This window comes from Desmodus rotundus, chromosome 3 (assembly GCF_022682495.2).
Source record: "Desmodus rotundus isolate HL8 chromosome 3, HLdesRot8A.1, whole genome shotgun sequence".
NCBI lineage: Eukaryota > Metazoa > Chordata > Mammalia > Chiroptera > Phyllostomidae > Desmodus > Desmodus rotundus.
The window spans coordinates 691,123-715,222 of NC_071389.1; the positions used below are offsets into that span (position 1 = coordinate 691,123).

At 64.8% G+C, this 24,100-nt stretch overlaps 1 protein-coding gene across 1 annotated transcript in view; it reads left to right on the top strand.

Moving 5' to 3' along the window:
- The first annotated feature begins 2,576 nt into the window (after nucleotides 1–2,576).
- Nucleotides 2,577–24,100, top strand: part of SKI (SKI proto-oncogene) — a 53,247-nt gene continuing 31,723 nt past the window's right edge. Inside the window, exon 1 of the mRNA XM_053920222.2 lies at nucleotides 2,577–4,288. Within this exon, the coding sequence (XP_053776197.1) occupies nucleotides 3,320–4,288 (969 nt within the window). The 5' untranslated portion in view covers nucleotides 2,577–3,319. The remainder of the gene's footprint in view (nucleotides 4,289–24,100) is intronic.

The window sequence follows — 24,100 nt, forward strand, 5'->3', positions numbered from 1 at the left end:
AGGGCTTGGCTGCTCCCAGAAACTGCAGCATGTTATAGGAGGAGGCCTCAGCTTCCACCGAGGTGCCGAAGTTCATGAGAGCAGCTGACCACCCTTCTTGCACCTCAGGGTCCCTCCACCCTCCCCTGTTCTCCACCACACCCCTCTGGAAGTCACGCTGGCTTCATTCTGGATTCTGCGGCTGCATGGACGTGTTGGCCCTTGCCGGGCTCTTCCCGGGACCCCTTCCCAGAGCCCTGCAAAGCCAGAAGGTGCAGAGGGGAGGGGAGTGGGGGAGCCAGCATGCCACTGGGGAGGCGGGGGGAGTGTGCCTGGTGGCCGAAGGAACAGGAGGGATTCCTCCCGTGGCCAGAAGCCCTTCATGGCTGGTCCTCTGTTCGCTCGCCCACCAGCCACCTTCTTCCAATGACAGGGCTCCCCTGGTTTGTACCGGGTTCAAATCCATGTGGAAAGAGCTGACGCTCTCAGGGAAAATACGAACATTTTTCATCCAAGTGTGGACCAAGAAAATGATTTCTGAACACAAGCAAGCCCCTTTTCTTTGGTTCTGAAATACTCCTTTCCTAGTCTTCTCATGTTCGAGCACAGAGAAGCCCTGTGGGGGGGCCTGCTACGTGTTGGGGCCCAGGAGTGGCAACGAGCACAGATGGTCCCCAGGGCACAGGTGAGGGCAGGGAGAGGACTCATGTTCGTCCGTGGTGGGGGGCGGTCAGGTTTCCAAATACGGAGCTTGGCACTGAATCTCTGGCCCACCCCCAACCCAGTGCTCGCCTGTGTCTCATCTCTGAGGGTGTGTGGTCACCCCTCGGCCCTAGCTGCCTCTCCAAGAACCTGCCTGAACCTCTAGGCCTCCAGAGGGGCCCAGTTGGCTCCCTGGGCAGGCACCACACTAGGGGCACTGGGTTGGGGTCAGTTCCAGCTTCTACTAGGGAGGCAGGAGCCGTAGGTGGCAAGTTGAAGGTCACCCAGGCTGAAGTAGATGTGGTACCATTACCTCTGCCCAGCACCACGGGTGTTCCCACATCCCCCAGTGTCCAGGCTGGTGAGGGTGCCCTCGACCTGTGGAGAAGAAGGTGCTGCGGTCCCCCTCTGCTGGCCTGTCCTTCTGCCCTCACTCAGGTTCAAAACAGCCAGGACTGCTCGCCTGATTTCAAGTCCCACCCCCAGGCTTCTGCCAGACTCTGCCTCCTCTGGGGGCCACCCAGTTCAGGTCCCTTGTCTCCCAGCAGGCACCTTCTGTGTCTTCCCCAGGACACAGGCAGTGCCAGGAAGGACAGGCACTGGGGTCTCACTCTGGCCACATCCCTAGTGCCCTGCAAAGGTGCACGTGGCTCTCCGGCCTGGGAAGCTGAAGGATAAGGGTCCTGCCAGTCCGCTTCACTGGAGGCACGCAGGGGCCAGGCTCCACGGACCCAGCCTAGGCCTAGCCCTGGCAGCAACCCGGCCAGGCACAGGGCACAGCGCCCAGCGCCCTGGATGCAGGGCCGACTCTCTCTCTCTCGGCACAGAGCGCTACCTCTGCAGCCGGCAGTCGGCCCTGGGACAGCGCGGAGGGGGTGGGGGGTTGGGAGGGATGAAGCCCTGCGGGGTGTGTGGTGGGGACGCGGGTGCAGGGTTGGGACGCGGTGGGTACTGCTTGTCCACCACTTCGGGGATGGGTCTGTGCGGCCTTGAGCCAGGTGGGGGTCCTGGGCCTGCGGCGGCGTGTCTGCCTCCTGTAGGGGGTCTCCGTGGTGTTTCTACCCTAACGCGTTAGCAATCCTCGTTATTTCGTGGCGTCCTCGTCCTACGTGGGACCTTGGGTCATCCTGCGTGGAGTCCCTGTGGTGTATGGGACCCGGGTCGTGTTTCGTGGCGTCCCCGTCGTTGCGGGGACCTAGGTTGTGCTGCGACATCGCCACCGTGCGTGGGGACCCCGCGGTGTGTTGCGTCCCCGTCCTGGAGGGGGTTACGAGGAGCGTGCTCTGGGGCCGCGCGGTGCGGTCCCGCCCGCTTCTTAGCGGGTTTGCGGTTGTGGCGGGGCCGCGTGTGGGTTTCTGGGAGCCGGCGACGGTGGGACGGGAGCCCTCCCAGCCGCTCAGGAAGCGGCCCCAGCCGGAAAGGAGGCCCCCGGCGCCGCCGCCGCCCCCGCCCCCGCGGAGCGGCCTTCCGGCGGGCGGGTCCAAAACGAGCCGAGCAGGGTCGAGTCCCAAGTGGGCGGGACCGGGAGGAGCCGAGCAGCGCCGACTCCCGCACGGGTGAAGCCGAGTGGAGCCGAGCGGGGCCGAGTGGGGATCGAGTGGAGCCGAGTTCCGAGCGGGTGGGTCCGAGCAGAGCCGAATCCCAGGCGGACGAGGCCGAGCGTGGCCGACCGTGGCCGAGCGTGGCCGAGCGGCCGGAGCGCGGCGGGGGGAGAGCGCGTTCCTGGAAGAGCCGGCCGTGGGGCGGTCGCATTCCAGGCCTGCGCTCGGCTGAGGCGGACGCTCGGCCCAGACGGCGCGCGGGGCGGGGCGGCGGCGCGGGGCGGGGCGCGGGGCGGGGCGGCGGCGTGAGCTCAGCGCCGGGCACTCAGTCCGAGCCGGAGCGAGCCGCCGGGAGGATGTACGCCGAGCCCCGCGCCGCCGCCGCCGCCGCCGCGCTCTGAGGGCCGCCTCACAGGCGCTCGGCCGCCCCGGAAGCCGCGCGTGCGGGGGGCGGGCGGGCGGGCCAAGGAGCCGGCGCGGGCGGCGGGTGGGCGCGGGCCGGGCCGGGGCGGCCGGCGGCGGACGCGACGCGGCTGGCCAGCGCCGCCGGGACGAGCCGGGCGGGCGCCGCGCGGTGGGAGGAGCGGGGCGGCGGCGGCGCGCCGCGCGAGGACGGCCCGGCGGGCCCCGCGCCCGCGCCCCCGCTCCTCCCGGGCCCCTTGGCCTCGGCCACCGCGGCGATTCGCGCCTCGCGGCGCCGGCACCTGCCCGCGCGCCCCCCGCGAGCCCCGGGCCCGCGAGCGTTGGCGTTGGCGTTGGCGGCGCGCGCCGGGGCATGCCCCGCGCCTAGGGCCCGGGGGGCGCGCGGGGGACGCGCGGGGGGCCCGGGCGGCGGCGGGCGCGGCGTGGGGCGCGTGGATGTGGCGCCGGGCCCGGGCGGCGGCGGGCTCCAGCGGCGGGACCCCTTCGCCCCGCCCGCCTTCCCCTTCGCGCCCCCGGGCGAGGCCGAGGCCGCGGTCGTGATCGGCCGGGAGCCGGCGGCGGGGGGAGGTCGGGGCCGGGGCCGGGGCCGCCGCCGGGGCGCGCGGGGCGGCGGCGGGGGCCGCGGGGGTCCCGGCGCGCGAGAGCGGGAGCGGCCCGGGGAGTCGGAGCGCACCATGGAGGCGGCGGCTGGCGGTCGCGGCGGCTTCCAGCCTCACCCGGGGCTGCAGAAGACGTTGGAGCAGTTCCATCTGAGCTCCATGAGCTCTCTGGGCGGCCCGGCAGCCTTCTCGGCGCGCTGGGCGCAGGAGGCCTACAAGAAGGAGAGCGTCAAGGAGGCGGGCGCGGCCGCAGTGCCCGCGCCGGTGCCCGCGGCTGCGGAGCCGCCACCGGTGCTGCACCTGCCCGCCATCCAGCCGCCGCCGCCCGTGTTGCCCGGGCCCTTCTTCATGCCGTCCGATCGCTCCACTGAGCGCTGTGAGACCGTTCTGGAGGGCGAGACCATCTCGTGCTTCGTGGTGGGCGGCGAGAAGCGCCTGTGCCTCCCGCAGATCCTCAACTCGGTGCTGCGCGACTTCTCGCTGCAGCAGATCAACTCGGTGTGCGACGAGCTTCACATCTACTGCTCGCGCTGCACAGCCGACCAGCTGGAGATCCTCAAAGTCATGGGCATCTTGCCCTTCTCGGCGCCCTCGTGCGGGCTCATCACCAAGACGGACGCGGAGCGCCTGTGCAACGCGCTGCTGTACGGGGGCGCCTACCCGCCGCCCTGCAAGAAGGAGCTGGCCGCCAGCCTGGCGCTGGGCCTGGAGCTCAGCGAGCGCAGCGTGCGCGTGTACCACGAGTGCTTCGGCAAGTGCAAGGGGCTGCTGGTGCCGGAGCTCTACAGTAGCCCAAGCGCCGCCTGCATCCAGTGCCTCGATTGCCGCCTCATGTACCCACCACACAAGTTCGTGGTGCACTCGCACAAGGCCCTCGAGAACCGGACCTGCCACTGGGGCTTCGACTCAGCCAACTGGCGGGCCTACATCCTGCTGAGCCAGGACTACACGGGCAAGGAGGAGCAGGCGCGCCTCGGCCGCTGCCTGGACGACGTGAAGGAGAAGTTCGACTACGGCAACAAGTACAAGCGGCGGGTGCCCCGGGTGAGTGTCCCCGCGGCCCCGAGCAGGGGGAGGGGCAGGACTGGGGAGAGGGTGGGGACGCTCTTTGGCCAGGGCCTCTGTCTCTGCAGGCTGAGACCTGCGCTTCTGCCTACCCCCACGTTTCAGGGTTTTGCTTTGTTTTAAAGAAAAAGGGTTGATCAGAGTCCTTGTCGATGGCACTGTAGCTTGGGAAGAGGGGCCTGCTCCTTCCCTTGTCCCTAGGACAAGCCGGCTTGCCTGGTGTGGGGGTGCCGGGGGACCTGGGGCCCAGCCTGGTGGGTGGAGAAGCCTTCTGCAGGCTCGCAGCAGTTGCTCAGGTGGGCCGGGAAGGGCAGGCCTCATTCCTCAGACGCTCCTGCCAGAGCCCTGGGAAGTTAGATCTGGGCTGGGCCCAGGCTGGAGGCCCAGACCCAGGCCTTCCTCTTGGTACCCCAGGGAGTGTCCGGACCGGGTAGGGGCAAAAGGGCACTGCCATCACCCTGGAGCTCTCAGGCTCGCAGGAAGGTCTGTGGTCCCCAGCAGAGAGGATTTGGCCAGGCTGAGCCTTTTGTGCCTTGAAGTCTTGGGAGACACATAAAAAATGAAGCTAGGTGTCCAGGCGCCAGTGGCAGGGGGCCGAGACTTGGGGACTCCAGCTCTGTACGTCTCCCTGGTCCTTCCAGGGAGTGAATCTAGGCACCCCCCGTGGGGGGCGAGGGCCACTGGGCACTGGGCTTGGGACCGAATCAGTGGGCACCCGGGGCTCTGAGTTGGGGCGGCCCTGGCCTGCGGTTTGTTTTGGACTCGCCCGTTTCCTCCTCTCTCTCCCGGAAAGGCTGGAGGGCGCCGAGGGCGGGTGGGCCGGCCCAGGCTCTGTTGTCTGCCAGGCTGGGGATGACTGTGACCCAGGCGGCTCCCAGGCCACTAGACACGGAAACCAGCCTCTGAGGTCCTCACTCACTTCTCGGGCGCCTGCCACTCCCCAGGTGTCTGCAACTTTCCTTTTCAATGCCCAGGCTCACTGCATCGCACGCACAGAACGCTGCCCTGGCTCGGCTATTCTGGGGAGGCCTCATTAATTCAGCCATTGCATCAAACTTCTTTTTCTGAATCTGTGAATAGAGGCTCCCGCCCGACTTTCTCTGGGCGCCCCTCCAGCAGAGTGTCAGTCTCGGGTGGAGGGGGGCTGGGGAGGACGACGCCCTGCCGCCTGTGCTTGGAGGGGCCCTCGCGGTGTGTGCGCCTGTGCCTGTGCGGGGTGGCTTTTCTGCCCTCGGTGACGCCGGCGTCCAGGTGGCAGCGTTCTGCAGACGCTGGGCTGCCGCTGGGTGGGCGGGCGGCGGGTCTCAGTGGACAGTGTCTGGTGGGGGTGCTGGTGGAGAGGCTGGCAGCCGGGCCCTCCATCTCAGACGGGGAGGTGGCCCTGAGTGGCAGGATGGGCCCTCCCTGTGAATCGGGGCCTTTCTGTTTGGGGTGGCTGCGCCCTGGGCAGCCGACGAGAACCGAGAGTGGCTGTGTGCAGGGTTGGTGGGTTGTGGCGGCATGGGGCTGGTGGCCACTGACCTTCCCAGCGGACGGCAGGGCGTGTCCACGTCTGCGTCCCGATCTGGGTCGTGTGTGTGTCTGTGGTCTCCTCTTTTCCTGGGTCTGGCTTCCTGTCGCAGCTGCAGACTCAGGCTCTGGCTCCCTGGCAGCAGGCCCTTCGGTTCTGGGCCAGGTGTCTTTAAGCTCAGGGAAGGCCTGGCAGGAGCTCGCAGGCCCCGGCGCTGCCTGGGAGCGGGCAGGCCAGTCTCCTGAGCCACAGTTGCAGAGAAGGGCCAAGGCACACTCTCTCCGGTCATTTCGGCAGAGGGCCGGTGCTGCCCCTCCTGCTTCAGTGCTCTCCCAGAGCCGCTCAGAAACCTCACGTGCTGACTTAAAAGGAATTTCCCACGTGGCTGGGGTCTCCAGGCCTAAGTGGCAGCTCAGCCTTGTCCTCACAGTGGTGGCCTGGGGACTGGGGTGCCCCCTTCCAGGCCTACACACCATCCGGCTGGCTGCTTGTTCTCAGGCTCCTGCCGGTGCTGCTGCCTCAGGGGCGTTTCCTGCCAGCCTTGCCCCCTGGTCCTGCTGCCTTGGATGGAATGGCACAGTTGCGAGTTTGAGGTGCGTGGTCCCCTTCAGTCTTCCCAGCGTAGCCGTGTGCTGGCGTGTCTGCGTGCCAGAGGCACCGAGTGAGGCGGGGAGTCTTAGCCCCAGGGTAGGGGGCCTCCCAGCCGCCCAGACCTCACTTGTTCTGGAAGGAGCGGCCGGGAAGACCCCTCCCAACGCCCTGCTTGTCTCGGCGTGCCCCTCCCGCATGCCCCCGGTGGCACGAGCCGGGTGTGCTTGGTTCATTCACCTTCTCTGAAGCTCGTCCTGGTGTGTCTGACGGCTGAGGGTGAGGACAGAAGCGGACAGATGTGGTGAAGGAGGCACCAGAACTGCTCTGTGTAGGGAGGGGCATGCCGCGCCCTCCCCCGCCCCCCTCAGGCAGAGGGTTCTGGTGAGGTGAAAGTGAGCAGAAGTATGTCCCGGGGGTTGCTGGGCGAGGTGCCACCAGGTCTCCTGCCAAAGGGTCACACAGTCAGTGCTCCTGGGCCACCGCTGGTAGGAGGGGCTGGTGACTGCATGGCGTCCTGCCACCCTGCGGCCTCCACTCACTCTGCCTTCCTGCGGCCCCGTTGCGGTGGGCTGGCGGTTCTTGTGGCTGCCCAGTGTGGGACCGAGTGTGGGGCAGGTGCCAGCTCTGCGCCTCGGGACCCAGTGAAGTCATCGTGGCTCGTGCAGGCTGGTGGCCTTCCTCCGTGACGCCACTGGTGTGATGGGGTCTCTAAGCAGGTGCTCTCAGCTGCCCGGAGCCGCTCCCCAGTGCCCCCGGCAGCTGTCTGTGGGTGGCCACGGTCGTGGGCCAGGCGCGGAGCCGCGCGGGACTGCTCCCATCCCTCGTTCTGCTCCTCACGCACGGGCCGCGTGGCCTAGAGCATGCCACATTAGTCATGCTGTGCCTCAGTTTCCTCGCGTGGCCCTTGCTGTCTCCCTTCTCTCCGGTGTTTAGGTGTTGGTGTCATGGGGGGGTGCAGATGCGTCGTTTCTGTGGCTGGGAACACGTGGCGTGAAGAGGAGGGTCTGGGCCCCCACTTACTCCGTCCGTCTGTGCAGTCGGCCCTGCCCGTCCCCCTCGGGCTTGTCTGATGGCGTTTGGACTGAGTGGGGCTGACTTCCTAGCAGCACAGGGTGCTGTCAGTCTGGGAGGAGCTGATGGTCTGCGGCCTGGGTGCTGCCTGCCTGGGCGAGGCTGCTGGGTAACCAGGGGCCTCCCCTTATTGGCCCACAGGCTGCGCCGTGCTCCTGGGGCCCAGGCCAGGCCCTGTGTCCGAGGGCCAGGCTCCTCGGAGGTACTGCCTGTGGCTCCATGTCCTGGGTCTCAGACTGGAGGAGCCGAGCCTCTGTCCTTCTGGCGCCCGAGTTCCATGGGGCTCTTTTCTATGTACTCGCCCCTGTCACGTGGCTGAGGCCGAGTGGGGGCTGGCGGCCCGTGGTCCTGCAGTGCTCAGTGTGCACGTCTGCCGTCCGGGCGTCTGAGTTCCCGGCACAGACACGTTTTCCCCCGCGTCCCCTGAGGGCTTCCCTGCTCCGAGAGCAGTGTCTCCCCGACGCAGGGCCCTGGGCGGGTGTCAGCGTCGAGGGGTGTCCCAGCGCCTGTGGGGAAGGACGGCAGCTCCCAGGTGCTGAGGTGGGGTGGGGGTCGTGGGCACCCCTCTGAGGGAGGAGCGTGTCGCCCTTGGAGCTGGGACTCACGCGGGACAGAGCGGCCTCAGGAGCGTCCCAGCAGGCGGGGCGGCCTCTGGCCCCACGCTTCCTCCCGGAGTCTCTCCTCCGCCGCGGACGCGCTCACCAGGTCTCGTAGGGACCAGGCAGAGGCTTAGAGGGCCAGCTGCCCCTTTGTCCACTTGGTCTGTTCTGTGTGTTTGTGGGGATCCATGGCGACTTCCTGGTTCCAGACGCTTGGCTGACAAGGTGGGTGCCACCTCCGGTCATGCTTTGAGGGGAGGCCCTGCCCCGTGCAGAGGAGCGAATGGTGTCTGTGAGTCAACCAGTCTAGCCGTCAGGGTGAAGGCCCAGAGCGGAGGCCGGGGGAGACAGTAGCTGTAGTGAGGCCTCCGGTTTGTGCCCTGCGCCCTGGAGGTGGCCATGCGAGCCTGGGGGGTGCGGGGCCGCTGGGCCCTGGGTCTTTCTGCAGTGAGCAGAACCGTATCTGGGTGGTTTTCCACGGATGGTCCACCTGTCCATTCAAGAGCCTTCTTTGGACTGCTGGTCTTCTGGGGGTCCCCTGGTGTGGGGGTCTTGCTTGGGGGCAGCAGGGTCATGGGTGGCCCCCCTCCCGCCCCTGCTGCCCTCAGGGCCCCTTGGTCAGCGCAGGGCTTCCAGGCAAGGTCACTGCCTTGTGGCGCCTGGGTTTCCCAACCTCCAGCAGCACGCTGTGTCTGTGCTGGGTGTCAGCGGGGCAGGCGGCACGAGGTGAGGCCGTCTGGAGAGTGTGACCCCCGCCCTGTCCACACCCCTGGCCGCCAGGCACTTCCGGGCCTGCACCCTGGCTGTCTGGCGGGAGGTGCCCATGGCTGGCGGCCGCAGTGGACTCTCTGTGGCCCAGAGACTGTTACACAAGCAGCAATAATGTGTCTCTTTCTAAGGATTGCGAAAGTTAGGGAGGATTTCTCCACTGAAGGAATTATGCAAGTTTCAACTGAAATGTTTTTTAAAAGTTTCTTTGTTTTGAGTTAAAACACAGAGGCTGACTTATTTCCCTAAGGTCTGTGAGCGTGGGGAGGAGGAGGCTCTGCTCACCTGAGTTGCGGCCGCCGAGGGCAGTGAGATGGTGGTGCTGGGCGCGCCTGTGTTTACGAACTGCTCAGACCTGGGGGGGGCGGGCCGGAGCCGCAGGAGGAACAGGAAGTCATTGCTGGGGGTGTGGGGGGAGCGGGGGCGGCCGCTGAGTCTGACGCGGTTTCAGTTGTCAGCCTAGGGTCGGAGCCACCAAGGGCGGTGGGAGTGGAGGGGCCCAGGCCCCCCGGCCTCCCGCCTGACCTGTGGGAGGCTGGGCCTTAGGTGGGCCAGGTGGGGCGTGTTCGGGGGGACTCAGTTCACTAAGGAAGCACCTAGTACGGCCCCAGGGTGGGCGATAGAGGAAGGGGCAGCTCTGATGTTGCTTCTCTCAGGATGGAAGACGGGGTTCCCCAGAGCCCCACAGTCAGAACGGCCAGGCCCACCTGTGGCTGGGGGCTGCACCGGGCTGGCTGTTTCCCCACGCAGCCCTGCTGGAGCGCCCGGCCGGGTGGGGCCTCCCTGGGGTTCCAGGGGTCCTGTGGCCCGGGAGTCACCACCACTCGCGTCTGCTCATTGACTGAAACGAAAGACCCAGACCTGGGCGTGAACTTCAGGGGAGATAGTGGGGACCAGAGTGACGTGTGGAAGAAGGGCCAGAATGGGTGGGGCACCTGCTGGAGAGCCCACTGGGTGTGGGGGCCGCTGGTTTGCTGTGTGTGGGGCCTGCGGAGTGGGCAGCATCTTGGCCTGAGCCTGGGAGAGAGCTTGGACTCTGCCTTGGTGTTTGACAACTGTGTCTTCTCTGATTTTACTTATGCGTCACGTGAAGATTCAAAGAAAGCTGTGACTTCTTGATTCTGCAGCTATTGATAAGAATTCAGGAAGTCCTGGTGCGACTCGGGGTGCACAGCCCGCCGCGGTCTGGGCTCTCCCGTGGTGGTGTGTTTGTGGCTGTGCCGGGGCCTCACCAGGCCGGGGGTGGGGGCCTGGTCACAGCTGGGCCCCTGGTTCCGGACCGGGTGAACACTTGCCTAGTGACTCAGGGAGGTAGGACGTCAGCCTCTGTGGCCACTCTGTGCGCCGGCTGGAGGGGGTCTGTCCTCGCCCTGTTCCGCCTTGGCACGCTGAGGAGGGCGTGGCACTTTGGGCTGGGGCCCGCCGACACAAGGCTCTGCCTCCTGAGCGGCAGCTGCCCCGAGGGGCCCTGCGTGGACGAGCCTGCCGCGCTGCCACCCCGACTTAGCTCCCACTGGAGCGTCGAGTCGCTCCTTTGACAGCGACGTTTTCTGAGGAGAACGGGCTTCCTGCTCCTGGCGGAGAAGTGGGGTGGTGGGCAGTGGTGGCGGGAGGTCGGCTCTGGGACTGCGGGCAGAGAAGGCGGCGTGGCCGGCACCCTGATCAGGCTTCCTTCTGTCCCGAGGGCTGTGGGAGCCCAGGCCGTCCGAGGGCCCGCGGGGCCTGCAGAGCTCTGATGTGGCCCTTGGTGTCCTGACCCAACCCCCAGGCCCTTGTTCGAGGGGTGACCGTCGCCGATGGCAACAGAGCTGTGCACCCCGACCCCTGGGTCCGAACCCCACGTGTAGGTGGCATGGAGGAGCAGGCTGACCGAGCCAGGAGCATGGCGGGGGCACACTGGGGGCTCCCTCCAGGTGTTGGGTTGTTCTGCAGGCCCTCCAAGGCCTCCCTCTGCTCCGGGGGCTGCCGGCCTAGTTGTCACAGGACCCAGCTGGGTGTGACTTGCTGAAGGGGAGTGGCCTGGAGCCACAGTCTCCTGCACCCCATTCTTCCCAGCCAGGTGGGGGGTCCCCCAGGCCCATCCTCAGCCACGCAGCCCTGGGCACTCAGCAGCATGCTGGGGGCGGAGGCACGTGCCCACAGGCAGAGGGGCTGTTGGGAGATGACCTGGTGCTGGAGCCCCCTGCCATCCCTGTTGGTGAGCCCAGCCACCCTGGCTGTGACGGGTAGCTGGTGCCGTCGCCCAGGAAGGCCCGCAGCCTCCTGGTGACCTGCGGGAATCTGTGATGGAGGGCTAGGGCCTCCTTTCCTTGGGAGCCAGCCTCTCTTGCACAGTCCAGTCTGTTCCCTGTCACCTTGGCGTTCTGTTTGTGGTCCCAGCCCGTGGTCCTGTTTTGTTGGCTCAGGTCTGATGGGTGGGCAGGCAAGGCAGCCACATGGAAGCAGCGGAGGTGGGGCTGGTGCCAGGCTGCATCCCTGCGCCTCGTGGGGGCTGGGGTGCTTGCTTTCCAGACCCCGCCCCCTTGTCCCTGCACAGAGCCGGCGTTTGCTGGGGACGAGTCTGAGCGGCAGCATTCGTGGCCCTCCCTCTCGTGGCGGGGCTGGTAGTCCTGTTTGAGGCTACCCATGGCCCTCGTGGCCCTACAGGGCCTCGGCTGTGTGGCTGTGCCGGCATGCCATCTGTCGTCCTTGAGGCTGAGCTTCTGTTTGCCTGGCTTTCTGACATCATGGCCACTCACCGATGCCCTCGCCACCAGAGCAAGGTGTGGCCGTGGCCTGCGCAGCATCCCATGCAGAGCTGGGTGCTTCAGCTGTGGGGAAGGCCAGTGCGTGTTCGCAGACGGTGAGCAGAGGAGCTGGGACAGACGGGGCAGTCAGGCCTCGCTGCTGGGGGAGCCAGGGGAGCTGGGGGAGCTGGACCGCTCCCAGGAGGACTGCCTACCTGTCTCGAGTATGGTTCTGGAACCAGCTGCGGAGGTTGAGATGTGCGTGCTGGGCAGCAGGGAGGGACCGTCATCGCACTGGGCCATGGTGGGGTCTCTGGGCTGGGGTGAGTGGCCATGCCAGCTGGGTGGGGGACCCCCTACCTGAGGTCCAGCCTCTGACACCCCAGACTTGCCCGGCCCTCCCTGCTGCCTCTGGTCCCCCTCCCCGCCCCCCCTCCGCCCCACCAGGTTACAACCGATTTGCCCAAACCATTAAAAACATTACACTCCCAAGTTGAGTGATATGCAAATGTAGTCAATTAAGCGAGGGGATTTTAATTAGCAGTTTAAGTTCATGTGTGAAGTGCCTTGCCTTAATTACTTGACAGTTTTGTTGTAAATTTGCTAAGTTTTTTTTTTTGCAAGACTATCAAAACTGTGATTTTTTTTTAGCATCCTTGTATGCAGTAAGTGTTGCCCAGCTCGCCTGACCCTGGTCGATTTTGTCTCAATTTATAAAGGTCTTTAAACTGTGAAAACGAGTTGAGCTGCGGGCTGCCTCGGGTGGGCAGTGAGGCAGGCTCTTCTGTTTCCCAGTGAGGGGCTGGTGTGGCTCTGGGCTTGGGGAGGGGGTCAGGGGAGGGGGACAGCTCTGCCCAGCCAGGTGGGGGCTCTCCCAGCTGGGGGCGGCAGCAGCTGATGGCAGTGGCCAGGCTGGCAGGTGTGCCAGGATGGGCCTGCAGTGAAGGTCGGGGAGGTGTCTTGACCCGTGGGACCACAGGGGAGCGGTGTCCACGGAGCCCAGCCCAGGGTGAGCTGCATGGCGAGGGGCCCTCATCCTGTGGGCTGGAGCCCCGGGTCCCTGCTGCAGGCCCCGGCACTTTTGATTCTCGATGTTCCTTCTTGGCCACGTGGAGGAAGCCTCCCCTGCTGCCTCCCGCCACCAGAGCATGGTGGCATGGCTCCGGGGTGGGTGGGCACCCACTGCTCTACCCATCGGACTCGGGGGGGCAGGGAGGGCGCGTTTGCTGCCGCCGTCAGGGTGGTCTCGGGCTGTGGGGCCTCCATGGCATTGGCGCCCCGGTGCCACCGTGCCGGCAGCTGTTCTGCGTTGCCTCTTGAACATCTGCCCTGGAAGTGCAAGGTCTGTGTCAGAGCCTCCCCGGTCCCTCTGTGAGTCCTGGAGGCCGAGGATGACGACCCACCAGCAGGGCGGGGCTCCCACGTGGTCCCGGGGTGGCAGGGGTGGCAGGCGCTGGGGCCGAGTAGCCTCTGAGGGCAGTGCAGGGCAGAAAGGCAGGGCCTTGCCCATCGGCGCCGTCCCTGTGCAGCAGCATGGGCAGCCGAGTCCCTGCACCTGCCCCTGATGGGGCCAGTGCCATCTCGACAGCCTGTGGACGCAGCGTTGCGTCGGGAGTGGCCCGCCGAGCTGGCCCCTGGTGGGGTCTCGTTAACGGCCCGGCCCGAGCCCGGCCCCGAGTTGCGGTGCCCCACTGGCTTCCTCTTAGCTGACTCTTCCCTCTTGTTTGGCGAGGGTGTTGTCATTTTCCAAAGCAGATCCTGGCCATCACCCTGCTTCATGGCTAAAAGTGTTTCGGCATCTGCCAAACGCAGGGGATTGTTGGGTCCCGCAGCCTCGGTGCCACCAGCGTGCCCAGCAAAACCAGTGGGGTTCCTCAGCGCCCCGGACCCACGTTCAGACCCCGCCACCGCAGACACGGCCCCCCGCAGTTGCTCTGCAGGGCCTGGGGCCTTCGGTGCCTGCCTGTGTGTGCACATGTGTGTTTGCGTGTGCACGCCTGCATATGCACGTGTCCAGCACAGCGTTTTCGAGCCTTCTGTGGTGCTGACAGTCTGGAGTTTGTGTGACATCTAGGGCGTTCGCTTTCTTAGTCCTTACAAGTGGTGCTTCCCAGAGTGGTGCTTCCCAGGCGTGCAGCGCGGTGGCGGCGGGGGCACACTGTGCCTGCCCCCGAGCTGCATCCCTTGGGGGCCCCCTCCTGAAGACGACACCCCTTGGGTTCAGACCCGGCTCTTCCTGGGGCTCAGGGGCTCCAGGGATCCGGCCTCACGCCACGGCCCGGCCCGTTCCTGTGTGTGCCTGTGTCGGGAGCTGCAGAGGGGGAGGGCAGGTCATGGGAAACTGGTTTGGAAGTGGTGGCACCAGCTGGCCCTCCCCCTGCGGGGAGGCGGAGCCTGTGACCTGTGACGGCTTGGCTCCTCCCACGCCTGTGATGTTAGGGGTGTGGGGGTTTCTCGTGCGAGCTCTGGCGGCCAGCCTGTGACCCTCCTGTCTCACGGACTCACCCATGTGGCGTGCAGAGGCGCGTGTTTCTACTGCGCCTTAGACCATCCGGTGACTGGTGTTGTGCTGGACGCTCCGGGTGCTTCTGAGGACGAGGTGGAGTGGGTGGTGACGCTGGATGACAGTGATGTAAGTGACGAGTGTGCAGTCCGAGATGGGCGCCTCCTGTGGTCGTTTCCTTCGCAGACTCCCACCCCAAGCAGTGTGGGCCCTTTTAAACCGTCTTGGTTTTACAGGTTACCAACTTTGTCTCCAAATGCCGGTCCAGTTTACGTGCACGGGGGCCTGTTAAGAACCCGCTGATTTTCCTGCCTCCTCAACCTTCAGCTGTCATTCAGAAAGCACACTCCCACTGTTGTGCAGCCGCCACCACCCCTGTCTCCAGAACTTTCTGTCCCCCCGCACTGCACCTCTGTCCCCAGGAAGCACTCCCCACCCCGCCCCCGGCCCCCGCACCACCGTCTGCTCTCTGCGTCCTCGGGTCTGAGTCCTCCGGGGACCTCCTGAGAGTGGAGTCGCATAGTGTCCGTCCTTCTGTGTCTGGCGCGTGTCACTCAGCGTGACGTCCTCCGGGCCCGTCCATGTTGCAGCGCGTGTCGCAGCTTGCTTCCTTGAAGGCTGAGCGATGCTCCTGTGTGTGTGTGTGTGTGTGTGTGAGAGAGAGAGAGAGAGTGTGAGTGAGAGTGTGCGAGACGTTTTGGAGACATTCCGTGTTGCTATCCATCCACCCGTGGGATGCAGAATGGGGACAACTGTAATTGAACAACCAAAAAAATGTGCAGCACGTTGAAGGGAGTTTTTTACGGATTTTCAGTAGAGGAAGGGAGAGACAGAGAAACGTCAGCGTGCCGTTTCTCTCACTGGTTGATGCGCATACGTGCTGTGACCAGGGATTGGACTCGCGAGCTGGGCATCGCGGGTCAACAGTCTAAGCTGCTGAGCTCTGGGCCAGGGCGCCCCGCCCCCCCGGAGCTGCCCCAGTGGGGGTGAGGTGGCCTCGCTGTGGTCCGTGTCACGTTTCCTGGGTGATTGGTGACGCTGCTGCGCAGGCTGTACCGGGTGGGCGGGCCCATGCGCGCCTCCTCTGGAGACGTGTCTAGGTGAGTCCCTTGCCGTCTTTGAGCTGGGCTGCGGCAATTCTCTGTCGCCGGTGTCGGTCCCGTCACATGCTAGCGGCTGGCTGACGTTTTGTCCACCGTGTGTCACGGTTCTGTTGTCCATCCCCTGCCAGAGGTGGTGGCGACCTGCTGGGGCGGGGGGCAAGGGGCAGCTGCCAGCCTTGGGTCCCACAGGGCAGTGTGGCAGCAGGCCGACCTTTGCCTCCTAGGGAGGCTTGTGTGAGTGCTGCGGTGCATGCATGTGGTGCATGCATGTGGTGCGTGTGGGCCTCAGCCTGGGGCGGGGCAGGGCAGCAGGAGGGCTCCGGCTCTGGGGGTGCTGCCAGCCTTCCTGTGCTTTCTTTCCTCGAGTCTCTGTCCAGCTGGTTTCTGGAGGGAGTTCTTTAAAAAGAGTGACAGAAGGGCGGATTCACTGAAAAGGGTGCCTCTCACCACACGAAGGCTGCACCCCTTTCGTTTTAGTGCTGGACCAGAGCGAGGGGACCCCTGCCCCTGCCCTGGGGCAGCTTGACCCTGGCTCCTCTCTGGAGGGCAGCAGGCAGGGGGAGCTGGGGGAGCACGTGCGGGGCCCACCTGCCACTTTTCTCCCCCCTCGGCCTCTGGGCACCATGGCTTGTGGCCCCCGACAGGGGCTTCCCAGTCCAGGCTGCTGTTGGCCACGGTTTGCTCTGCTTTGGCTCAGCTGGTCACAGGAGCTGTGGTGACAGGTGGTTGGGCCGATGCTGGTTCCCCAGGAGGGCTGCTTGCTGTTGAGCTCTGGCACCTTGCAGGGAGGCGAGCCAGCGTTAGTGCCCATGGTCCCCAGGCTCGAGGGGAAGCCAGGGCCCTTGCCCTGGCCTGCGGAGCGAGGCCCGCGGCCTCTCGGGGGCTGTGGGGCCTGGCAGGCTGACTGCCTTGGCCAGGACAGGCGCGGCCCACGCTACCCCGGCCCTCTCCGAGGCTGCACTGGTTGAACTGATGACTCAGCCACAGCCGCCATTTCCGTTACTCGGTTTCCAAATGCCCCGTCTTGGCCTCCTGCATCTGTGCAGGCCTGGACCTGGGAGAGCGGACTGCAGGCTGTGTAAGCCCGGGGCTTTTGTCTGGCTTTGTCTCGGCTGTTGAATATTAATGAGGGGCTGGGGTAGGAGGGCAACACCCCCCCAGTGACTCCTGAAAGGAGGAGCCTCGATTTTTGTTTTGCAAAACTGCTGGGGCCCCACCTGCTGGGTGGGGTGACCCCTCTGCTTGGAGTACACAGGAAGGGGCGGGAGGGGCACCTGGTGTTCGGGTTGAGGAGGGCTGGGGCGGATCTCGCGGCTGTGAGTGAAGCAGAAATCACTGTCTGGCAGCTCTGATTTTGACCTCTTTCCTTCCCCATCTTCTCCGTGCAAGTAGTAGATGGCGTAATTTCGGCACTTCTGGCCAAGGAGAAGTTTTAGAAGTTTGAGAGAGGCAGCACTGCCCAGTGGTTAGGGGTGTGGATCCCCAGGGCTGGACCCCAGCCCCGCCACGTCCTCCCTCTGGGTCTTGGTTAGGTTGCAGCCCGAGCCCAGGCCCCCGTCTCCGGAAGCGGGTGACCGGTGTGCATGCACGCTGGTGCCGGTGCCGCGGGGCTGCAGCTCCAGGCTGCCCTGTCCCCTCCCCTGACAAAGCCAGGTCCTCCAACAGGAGCCTGCCAGGGCCACGGGCGGGCACCCCTGGTCTGCCAGGCCGGTTGGGCAGACAGGTGCGGTGAGTGGGACACAAAGGGGGCTCCGGCAGCTGGCGTGTCGGTAGCCTGATGGGACCCTCCAAGGTCTCGGCTGACTTCCCCGGCCAGGTCCGCAGTGGGGCTTGTGGTGGTGCCTCTGGGTGCTGTTCTGTCTGGGGGGGGGTCCACACTGGCCCTGCCTCCCTCGTGGGGAAGCTGGCGGCCACCACTAGACCGATGATGTCACAGGCTCCTGGACCATGTGCGGGAGGGGTGCGCAGGTGGGTGGTGTGCAGAGAGCTGTGCCAGTGAGTTGGTGGCCGTGACAGGCTTAGGGAGTCACTTCTGTGTTGACTTTCAGATAGTGCCGTGGCTGGACGGGAAGCCTGCGTCCTGTTTCCCAGCAAGGCTGGCGGGACTCGGTCTTGTAGGACAGCTTTGGGTGAGCCCCAGCAGTGGTTCCAGTGACGGGCCCCTCGCCTGCAGCCTGGCCTGGATGGGGTGAACTGAGCCTGGGTTCTTACCTGGAAAAATGAGTTTTTCCGGGAAATAGCTGTGCGTAGGGAGCCTGACTCAGAGGCTCGGGCTCCTGTCCTGCTGGTTGTGGGTGTGGCTGGAAGTTTGGGGAGTGGGGAGCCAGTGCCACAGGCTCGTGGGCCTGGCCTCCCCAGTGTCAGCAGCCGGGGTGGGGCTCCACAGCCCTCTGGCCACAGGGGGCGCAGATCTGCAGGCACCCCAGGTTCCCGGGTCCTTGTACCGAGAGTTGAGGAGCTCTGTTCTGATACCCAGGGCTCCTTAGAAGTGCAGGGGATCAGGAGTTTTCAGAGGCAGGTGTCATGCTGTTCATTGTAGGGGCTCCTGGCCGCTTGCTTCGCAGAGCGCACTGCACCTGGCTCAGGTGCGCAGTGAGCTCGTTCTCCCGCACGACCCACCAGAGGCCCAAAGTGGCCTTGCCTTGCTGGGCCGGCCCCGGGCACCTGACGCGTGTTCTCAGCATGTGTTCTTGCGTGTTCCCGGTGTCCACGGTGTGGGGTGGACTGTCGCCCCAGCTGGTGGGCGGCCCCCTCCAGCGGCAGCTCTGCCCTGAATGAAGTGTCCTCTGTGTGGCTACTGCGCGGACCCCCCCGGGACCTCTGCAGCCTGCCCCCCTGCAGCTGTCCTGCCTGGTCCTTTCATAGCAGTTTGTCTCTGCCCAGGACCGAGCAGGACACACCTCTCCCAGGGTCTGCCTCTCTCCCGCGACCCTTATGGGTCCTTCACTGCCTTTGGTCCTTCCCCACGCTGGCATGGGGGAGGCGGGCCGTCCTGTGGATCGTGCCTCCAGCCAGGTGGGGACACGAGTGGCATTAGGGTTGGGGCCTAGTCGTCACCTCCCCTCAGGGTTGGTGACTTTGATCTTGCCCACAGGTGGGGTCTGCCTTTTCCCTCCCTGGCTAATAAATAACCCATGGGGAGACTTTAGACTTTGTCAGCGCCTTGTCCCAGTGAACTTCCTCCCTGTGGGTTCAGCGTCCCTCGCGGTCCTGCCTGACCCAGTCAGATGCCCGCTGGCGTGTGCCCCCACCCACCACTGTCCTGTGTCCGCGTGGCTGTCTCCCAGTCGCACCCCTCACAGGTTGCAGTCTGTTCTTGTCATCATTTGGGGGCCTACATTGTCGTCGTTTGGGCCACCTGCTGGGACTCAGTCCCTCCTGACTTTTTTCCCATAGGACCCCACCCCCCATACCTCACAGCAGCGTGTGAGGCCCGTCCTTCCTGAAGTGGTCACCGCAAGGGAACCAGGTCACCAGCGTGGCTCAGTCCGACCAGTTTGCCAGTGCTGGATGTGGACACGCCCTTCCGCCCGTGAGTGTCGGCTGTGTGTTTCACTGTCAGAGGTCATTCCCAGACACCGAGCTGCCACCTCCCGTATGTGGTCTCCTCTGGCTCCTGCTCTGGGGCCTCCCACGCGGTGTGTCTGTCGGCACTGCGCTGTCCCTGACCGCATGCCGTATGGGACTGCAGCCTCAGCCAGAGCGGTGTCTGTCCCAGGAAAGAGGAGTGTTTGGCGACCAGGGGCCGCTGCTGTAGGATGAGGGCGTGCCCTTGGTGTGGCCTCACTGTCTGGGGGCCCTGCAGCGGTGGGCAGGCTCCCGACAGGTGCCCTGTGGCAGCCAGGACGCCACCCCCACTTCCAGGGACTGTGCTGGGCATGCTCAGCCCCCCGGGAGCAGCCTGTGCTTGGACCTTACCTGGCACTGTGCGGGGGTCCATAAGGGTCCTATGCTGTGCACCTGCTGATGGCTTTTGTCTGTGGCTGACCTTGGACTAATGCCAAAACACCGAGCGAGAGATAAGCACCTCGGTGACCTGCAGTGGCGTTGGCGATGAGAGGTGACTGACGTGGCTGCCTTGCCTTTGGGCCTCGCCAGAACGGTCCAGGAGCCTCCCCGGGGCCAGGCCAATGTCCTGTGGCCCCTCTGAGCTTGGCCAGGCTGCTGCTCAGTTCTGCCGGCTGGGCCTGGCAGTGGAGGCCCCACCTTACCCACAGATGCCCCCGAGTGCTGGAGTGAGGACCGCCCAGCGGAGCGGAGCGGCTGCTCCAGTGGGTTCAGGGCACCGCGTGAGCCTGGACCCGCAGTGCGTGGACGTGGGCTGCGGTCACTTTCTGTAGCCCCGTCTCCATGTTCGGCCAGAGTAGGCATCCTGGGGCCAGGAGGCTCTCCCAGCAGCAGCTGTCCTCGGTCTGATGGGCTCGTTGTTCGCCGCCCCAGCACCAGCCTCCCGTGAGTGGGGCAGGGCGCGTGAGCCTGGCCTGTGCTCGGGGCGGTCAGGCCGAGGGCACCGCAGGCCCGAGTCCTCCAGTTCCCCCCCCCACACACAAGCCTTGTCTCCAACGTGTGTGTATTTGTCTTCATCTTTTTATTAAAGGGTTTATTTTAGAGAGCGGGGGAGAAAGGGAGAGAAACATTGATTGGGTTGCCTCTTGTACGACCCCAGTCGGGGACTGAACCCATGGCCCAGGCACGTGCCCCGACCAAGAGTGGAACTGGTGACCTTCTGTTTTGTAGGACTGCGCCCATCCCACTGGGCCACACCAGTAGGGGCGGAATCTTCTGTTTGACGCCACCTTTGGGTGTCACCTGTGCACTCAGTGTGGCTCCCAGGACCCCTGGCTGGATGCTGATGGCCTCTTGGCTCCCCACATCTGTCCCCTCCTGGGGCTTGCCCCACCTGCACAGCTGACCTGGGCTGTCCAGGGAGCGGTCCACACAGTGCTGGTGGCCCCTGTGTGCTGTGGGTCAGCACGGACCTCGTGTACAGAATGCCTGCTGGTGGAGGACAAGGCTCGCCCCTTCCAGGACCTCGTGCTCACAAACCATGGCCTTCCCTGACCTCCGCTCTGAGGGGCTCGCTCTCCTGAGAAGTCGTCTCAGGGGCCCACAGGTGCTACCTTGTTGGCGTGGCCTTGCCCTTTTCCGGGGGGGGGGGGGGCAGACACAGTCCTTGGCACTCACCTGCTTGTTAGCCAGAGAAGGGCCCCTCCCAGAGGGGACGAGAGTAGAGACCAGCGGCCTCTCCAGGCTGCCGGGGGACCCCAGCTGTAGTGGGGGAGGTGCGGCCGCTGCACAGCCTCCGAGTACCCGACTGCCTCCACAAACCCGGAGCTGCCCCAAGCTGTGTGGGGTGTCCGCTGGGTCACGGGCCCCGGCACGCTCATCAGTGGCCTCTGGGTGCATCCAGGGGGACGACACTCACTCTCAGCCATTTTGATGCATGTGGGATTGTTTGTAAGTCCTAAAGCTTCTAGAAGGTTCACCGTAGAGACAGACCGTGGCCTAGCTGAACGCACCTGCTCGGAGCGTGGCCTGCACTCCCTGGCAGTGCATGGGTCCCTCAGGTTGGCCCTGAGGCGAGGTGCCATCGGGCTGACGGCAGGAGGGGCCCCGGGTGCTCCCACCTCACCTGCACACCAACCCCTCCCCGTGCACCTCCCCACGCAGTGGGGCAAGGTGCTTGGGGGACCCTTGCTCCGCCGGTCGTCTCAGCACCTCCCTGTCCTTTGAGCGCTGCTGCAGTGACACGCTGGGCCCAGACCCTGCGTGTGGGGCTAGCTTCGCGCACCCCCTTCCTCGGTGCTTGTCCTGGGCGGAGGACACACCCCTGCCTTGGGCTGCCTTTGTGCGCTGCTAGCCGCTGCTGCCCCGCCCCCTGGGGGGGGGGCCTAGCTCTAAGGGCCAGGCTGGGAGCTCAGGAGTCTGCTCCTAGCTCCTGCCGTCCCCTCGGTCCAGGCCAAGTGACTGTGGCTGTGACTCGGCATTGGCAGGTGGGGTCGGGATGTCCTGGGTCGCATGGTGGTGGCAGCTACTCTTTCTCCAGATGCCCACTCCCCGCAGTGGGGCAGGTGGCCCTGGGCCCCGTGCCGCCCAGCGAAGCCCGGCTGCTGTGTTCTGGGAGGTGGGGACCAGCACCCACGGCACCCTGCTCGGGCAAGCTGATGTCGCCGCTCCGCCTGTCTGGAGTTGGGGGGTTTCATACTGTTCAAGTCGAGATGTGGGTGCTTTCTTCACCTGCTGTTGTTGCTCAAGGTGCTGTGGACAGGGGCTGCAGGTGAAGGGCTAATGCAGGGACCAGGCGTCCTGCCCGGTGCTCCCGCTAGGCTGCGGGCGGGGGCTCCCGTTGTTCACTGCTGCCCAGGCTGGCTTCCAGGCTGCGTCCAGGTTGTGACAAACCCACCCTTCGTGCCATCGAGTGTGCCTGGGAGAGTGGTCACCCTGGGCCAGCCCGTGTGCTCTGACCTCACAGCCCGTGTGCTCTGCCATGGAACTGCCCTGCAGTTCTGACCTCACTTCCTGTCCGTTCCCTTTGGGTCTCGCAGGTCTGACCTCACTTCCTCTTGGCCCTGTGTCCTAGAGGTGGTCCTGATCTGGTTTTCTGGGCCCCAGACAGCGCTCTCCTCACCCAGGAGGTCAGTGCATGGGATCTGGTGTGTGGCCGTCAGGCCCTGTGCTGGGTCCCCGAGTGCCCTGGTCCCTACGAGTCTCCTGCCCCCGATGGAGGCCTGCTGGGGTGTTCTGGTTTTTCTCTCTGGAGGGCCTTCTGGCTGCATGGTCCTCTGGACGTCTGGGCTGCTGCCCGCTCTGGTCCTCCTCTCTCTCTGAGAGCTGCTTGGTGCAGCTTCCTAAGCTGTGGCACCTAACCCCGCCTTTTCACCTGCCTGCCTTTGGCTCCTGTGGCCCCTTTGTGAGCTCCAAGGCCCCTCCTCTTGCTCTCGCTGTGCTGCAAAAGAAAGCATGCACCAGGGCTGCTGATGAGGCCTCTTCGGCCGTTCCTTCCTGTGGTTTCCCCTGAAGTTCTTGGGTTTGTGTGGACTCTGGCTCTGGGGGGCAGCTTTCCCCATGTTGGTGGTTCTTGATTGTCTGGTCCCTCTAGGCTGAAGCACTGGCGGGGCCACCTGAGAGTCCAGCTGTCTGCTCCGCATGCAGGCTCGCTCCCTCGAAATGTCCCCTCTGCCTCCTGAGTGTCCTCGGGCCTCTTTCTCTGCAGCTGCGTGGCCCCAGCCGCTTCCTCCCACCTCCACCCGTGTGCTCACAGCCCCTTGGTTCCTTGTCCGCTGCAGAGTGGGGGCTTGGGTGATTTTTGAGAGCAGACGGGGTCGGAGTGCTTTTGCTCTTTGCCTCATGAAGCATTTCATTGTAAAATTTCCTGGTGCGGCGCTGTGGGTTTGCAGAGGGTTTGGCGGTTCAAGAAAGAAGGGCCTAAGGAGCTGCTCTAAGAAAGAAACCATGGTCATGCCAGTTATTTGTGACTTTAACCAGAGCTATTCCTGATAAACAGGATTTGTTTTCTTGGGATGTCTTATTTCACACGTGTGCGTGTGCACACGGGACTCTCCGCCATCGAAGGTCTTAACATGCGGTGTGTACGCCAGAATGTGGTCTTGACTGGTGTTTGGAGGAATGGCTCAAGCCCCTTATTCTAAGGCTTAGTCATCCCCAGAGAATGAGTGAGCGCCACGGTCTGCGGCGTGGAACTCGGGGTGGAGGAAGGTGGGGAGCTGTGGCATTTTGAGTCAGCTTCGGAAGGGACTGACAGCTGTCCGTCGGGAGGCTAGGAGCCCCACAGCCCTGCACTGGCAGTCAGGGCAGGAGGGGCCTCGTTCACCTTCTGCTCCTCGGGCCTGTTTTCCCATGAGGTTCCTCAGCAGACGGGCTCGACCCAAGACCGCCAAAGGCCCAGGCTGCCTTCCCGGAGTGCATGCCTCAGCCTTCCATGAAATGCTCCTCATTCCTGGCTCTGGGTCAGTCTGCCACTCGTGCCGGGTTTTCTAGACCCATGGTTCTTAAACGTGAGCTTCAGAAACCTTAAAACGATGAACTTCTGGGCCCCATCTCCAGAGTTGTGGGTTCCTAGGCCTGAGGTGGGCTCTGAGAACTCGCATTCCTGATAATTTTGCAGGCGATGCTGCTGGTGCAGCCGCAGCACCAGAACCCTCCCTGGCCTCCAGCACGGGGCTGGAGCCAGCCCGCACCTGCTTGTGTCAGTCAGGTTGATGGGCTCGCGGCCCTCCGCTGGTTCACGTCGCCGGCAGCGGCTTTCACACTAGGCCCTCGGAGCCAGGAACACCTGTGCTTTGGCGTGTGCAAGAAGAGTGTGTGTGGGGCCCCCCCCCCCACTGCAGAGGTGGTGCGACTTCAGCGCGTGCTGCCGTGTTCCTGCATATCTTCTCGGGAAGGAAAAGAATGTGTTTGGGGTCAACCGTAGAAGAGACGGTGGCCTTATGCTGCGACCTAATGACTGTCATTGAGCTGTGGACATTGTTTAAAGCTATAGGACAGACGAACCCTGGCACATCAAGGGTCCATTCAGATCATCGCTGTGTGGTTAGTTTTAGAAACAGCCTGTGGAAGCGTAATGGGTGGAACAAGCTGCACACTAAGTGTGTTGGTCGGTGGCGTTGACAGATGTCTACACATGTAGAACTATCATTGCAGTCGAGATGAGGAACCTGTCCAGCACCCGCAGGTGTCCCTGCGTCCCTGGCGATCCCTCCCCAGGCCAGTGATGGACGGGCTTCCTGCTGCTACTGCCTGGCCTCCCATAGAGTGCCATGCAAGCAAGTCTGGTTGTGGCCCGGCCCCCCCGCTCAGCTTGGCTGTCCTGATGTGCCCCTCCGTGGCTGTGTGTGTTGGTCCTCTCCTTTCTTTTTTACTGCTGGGTGGTGTTCCATTGAGTGATTCTAGTTCATCCGTT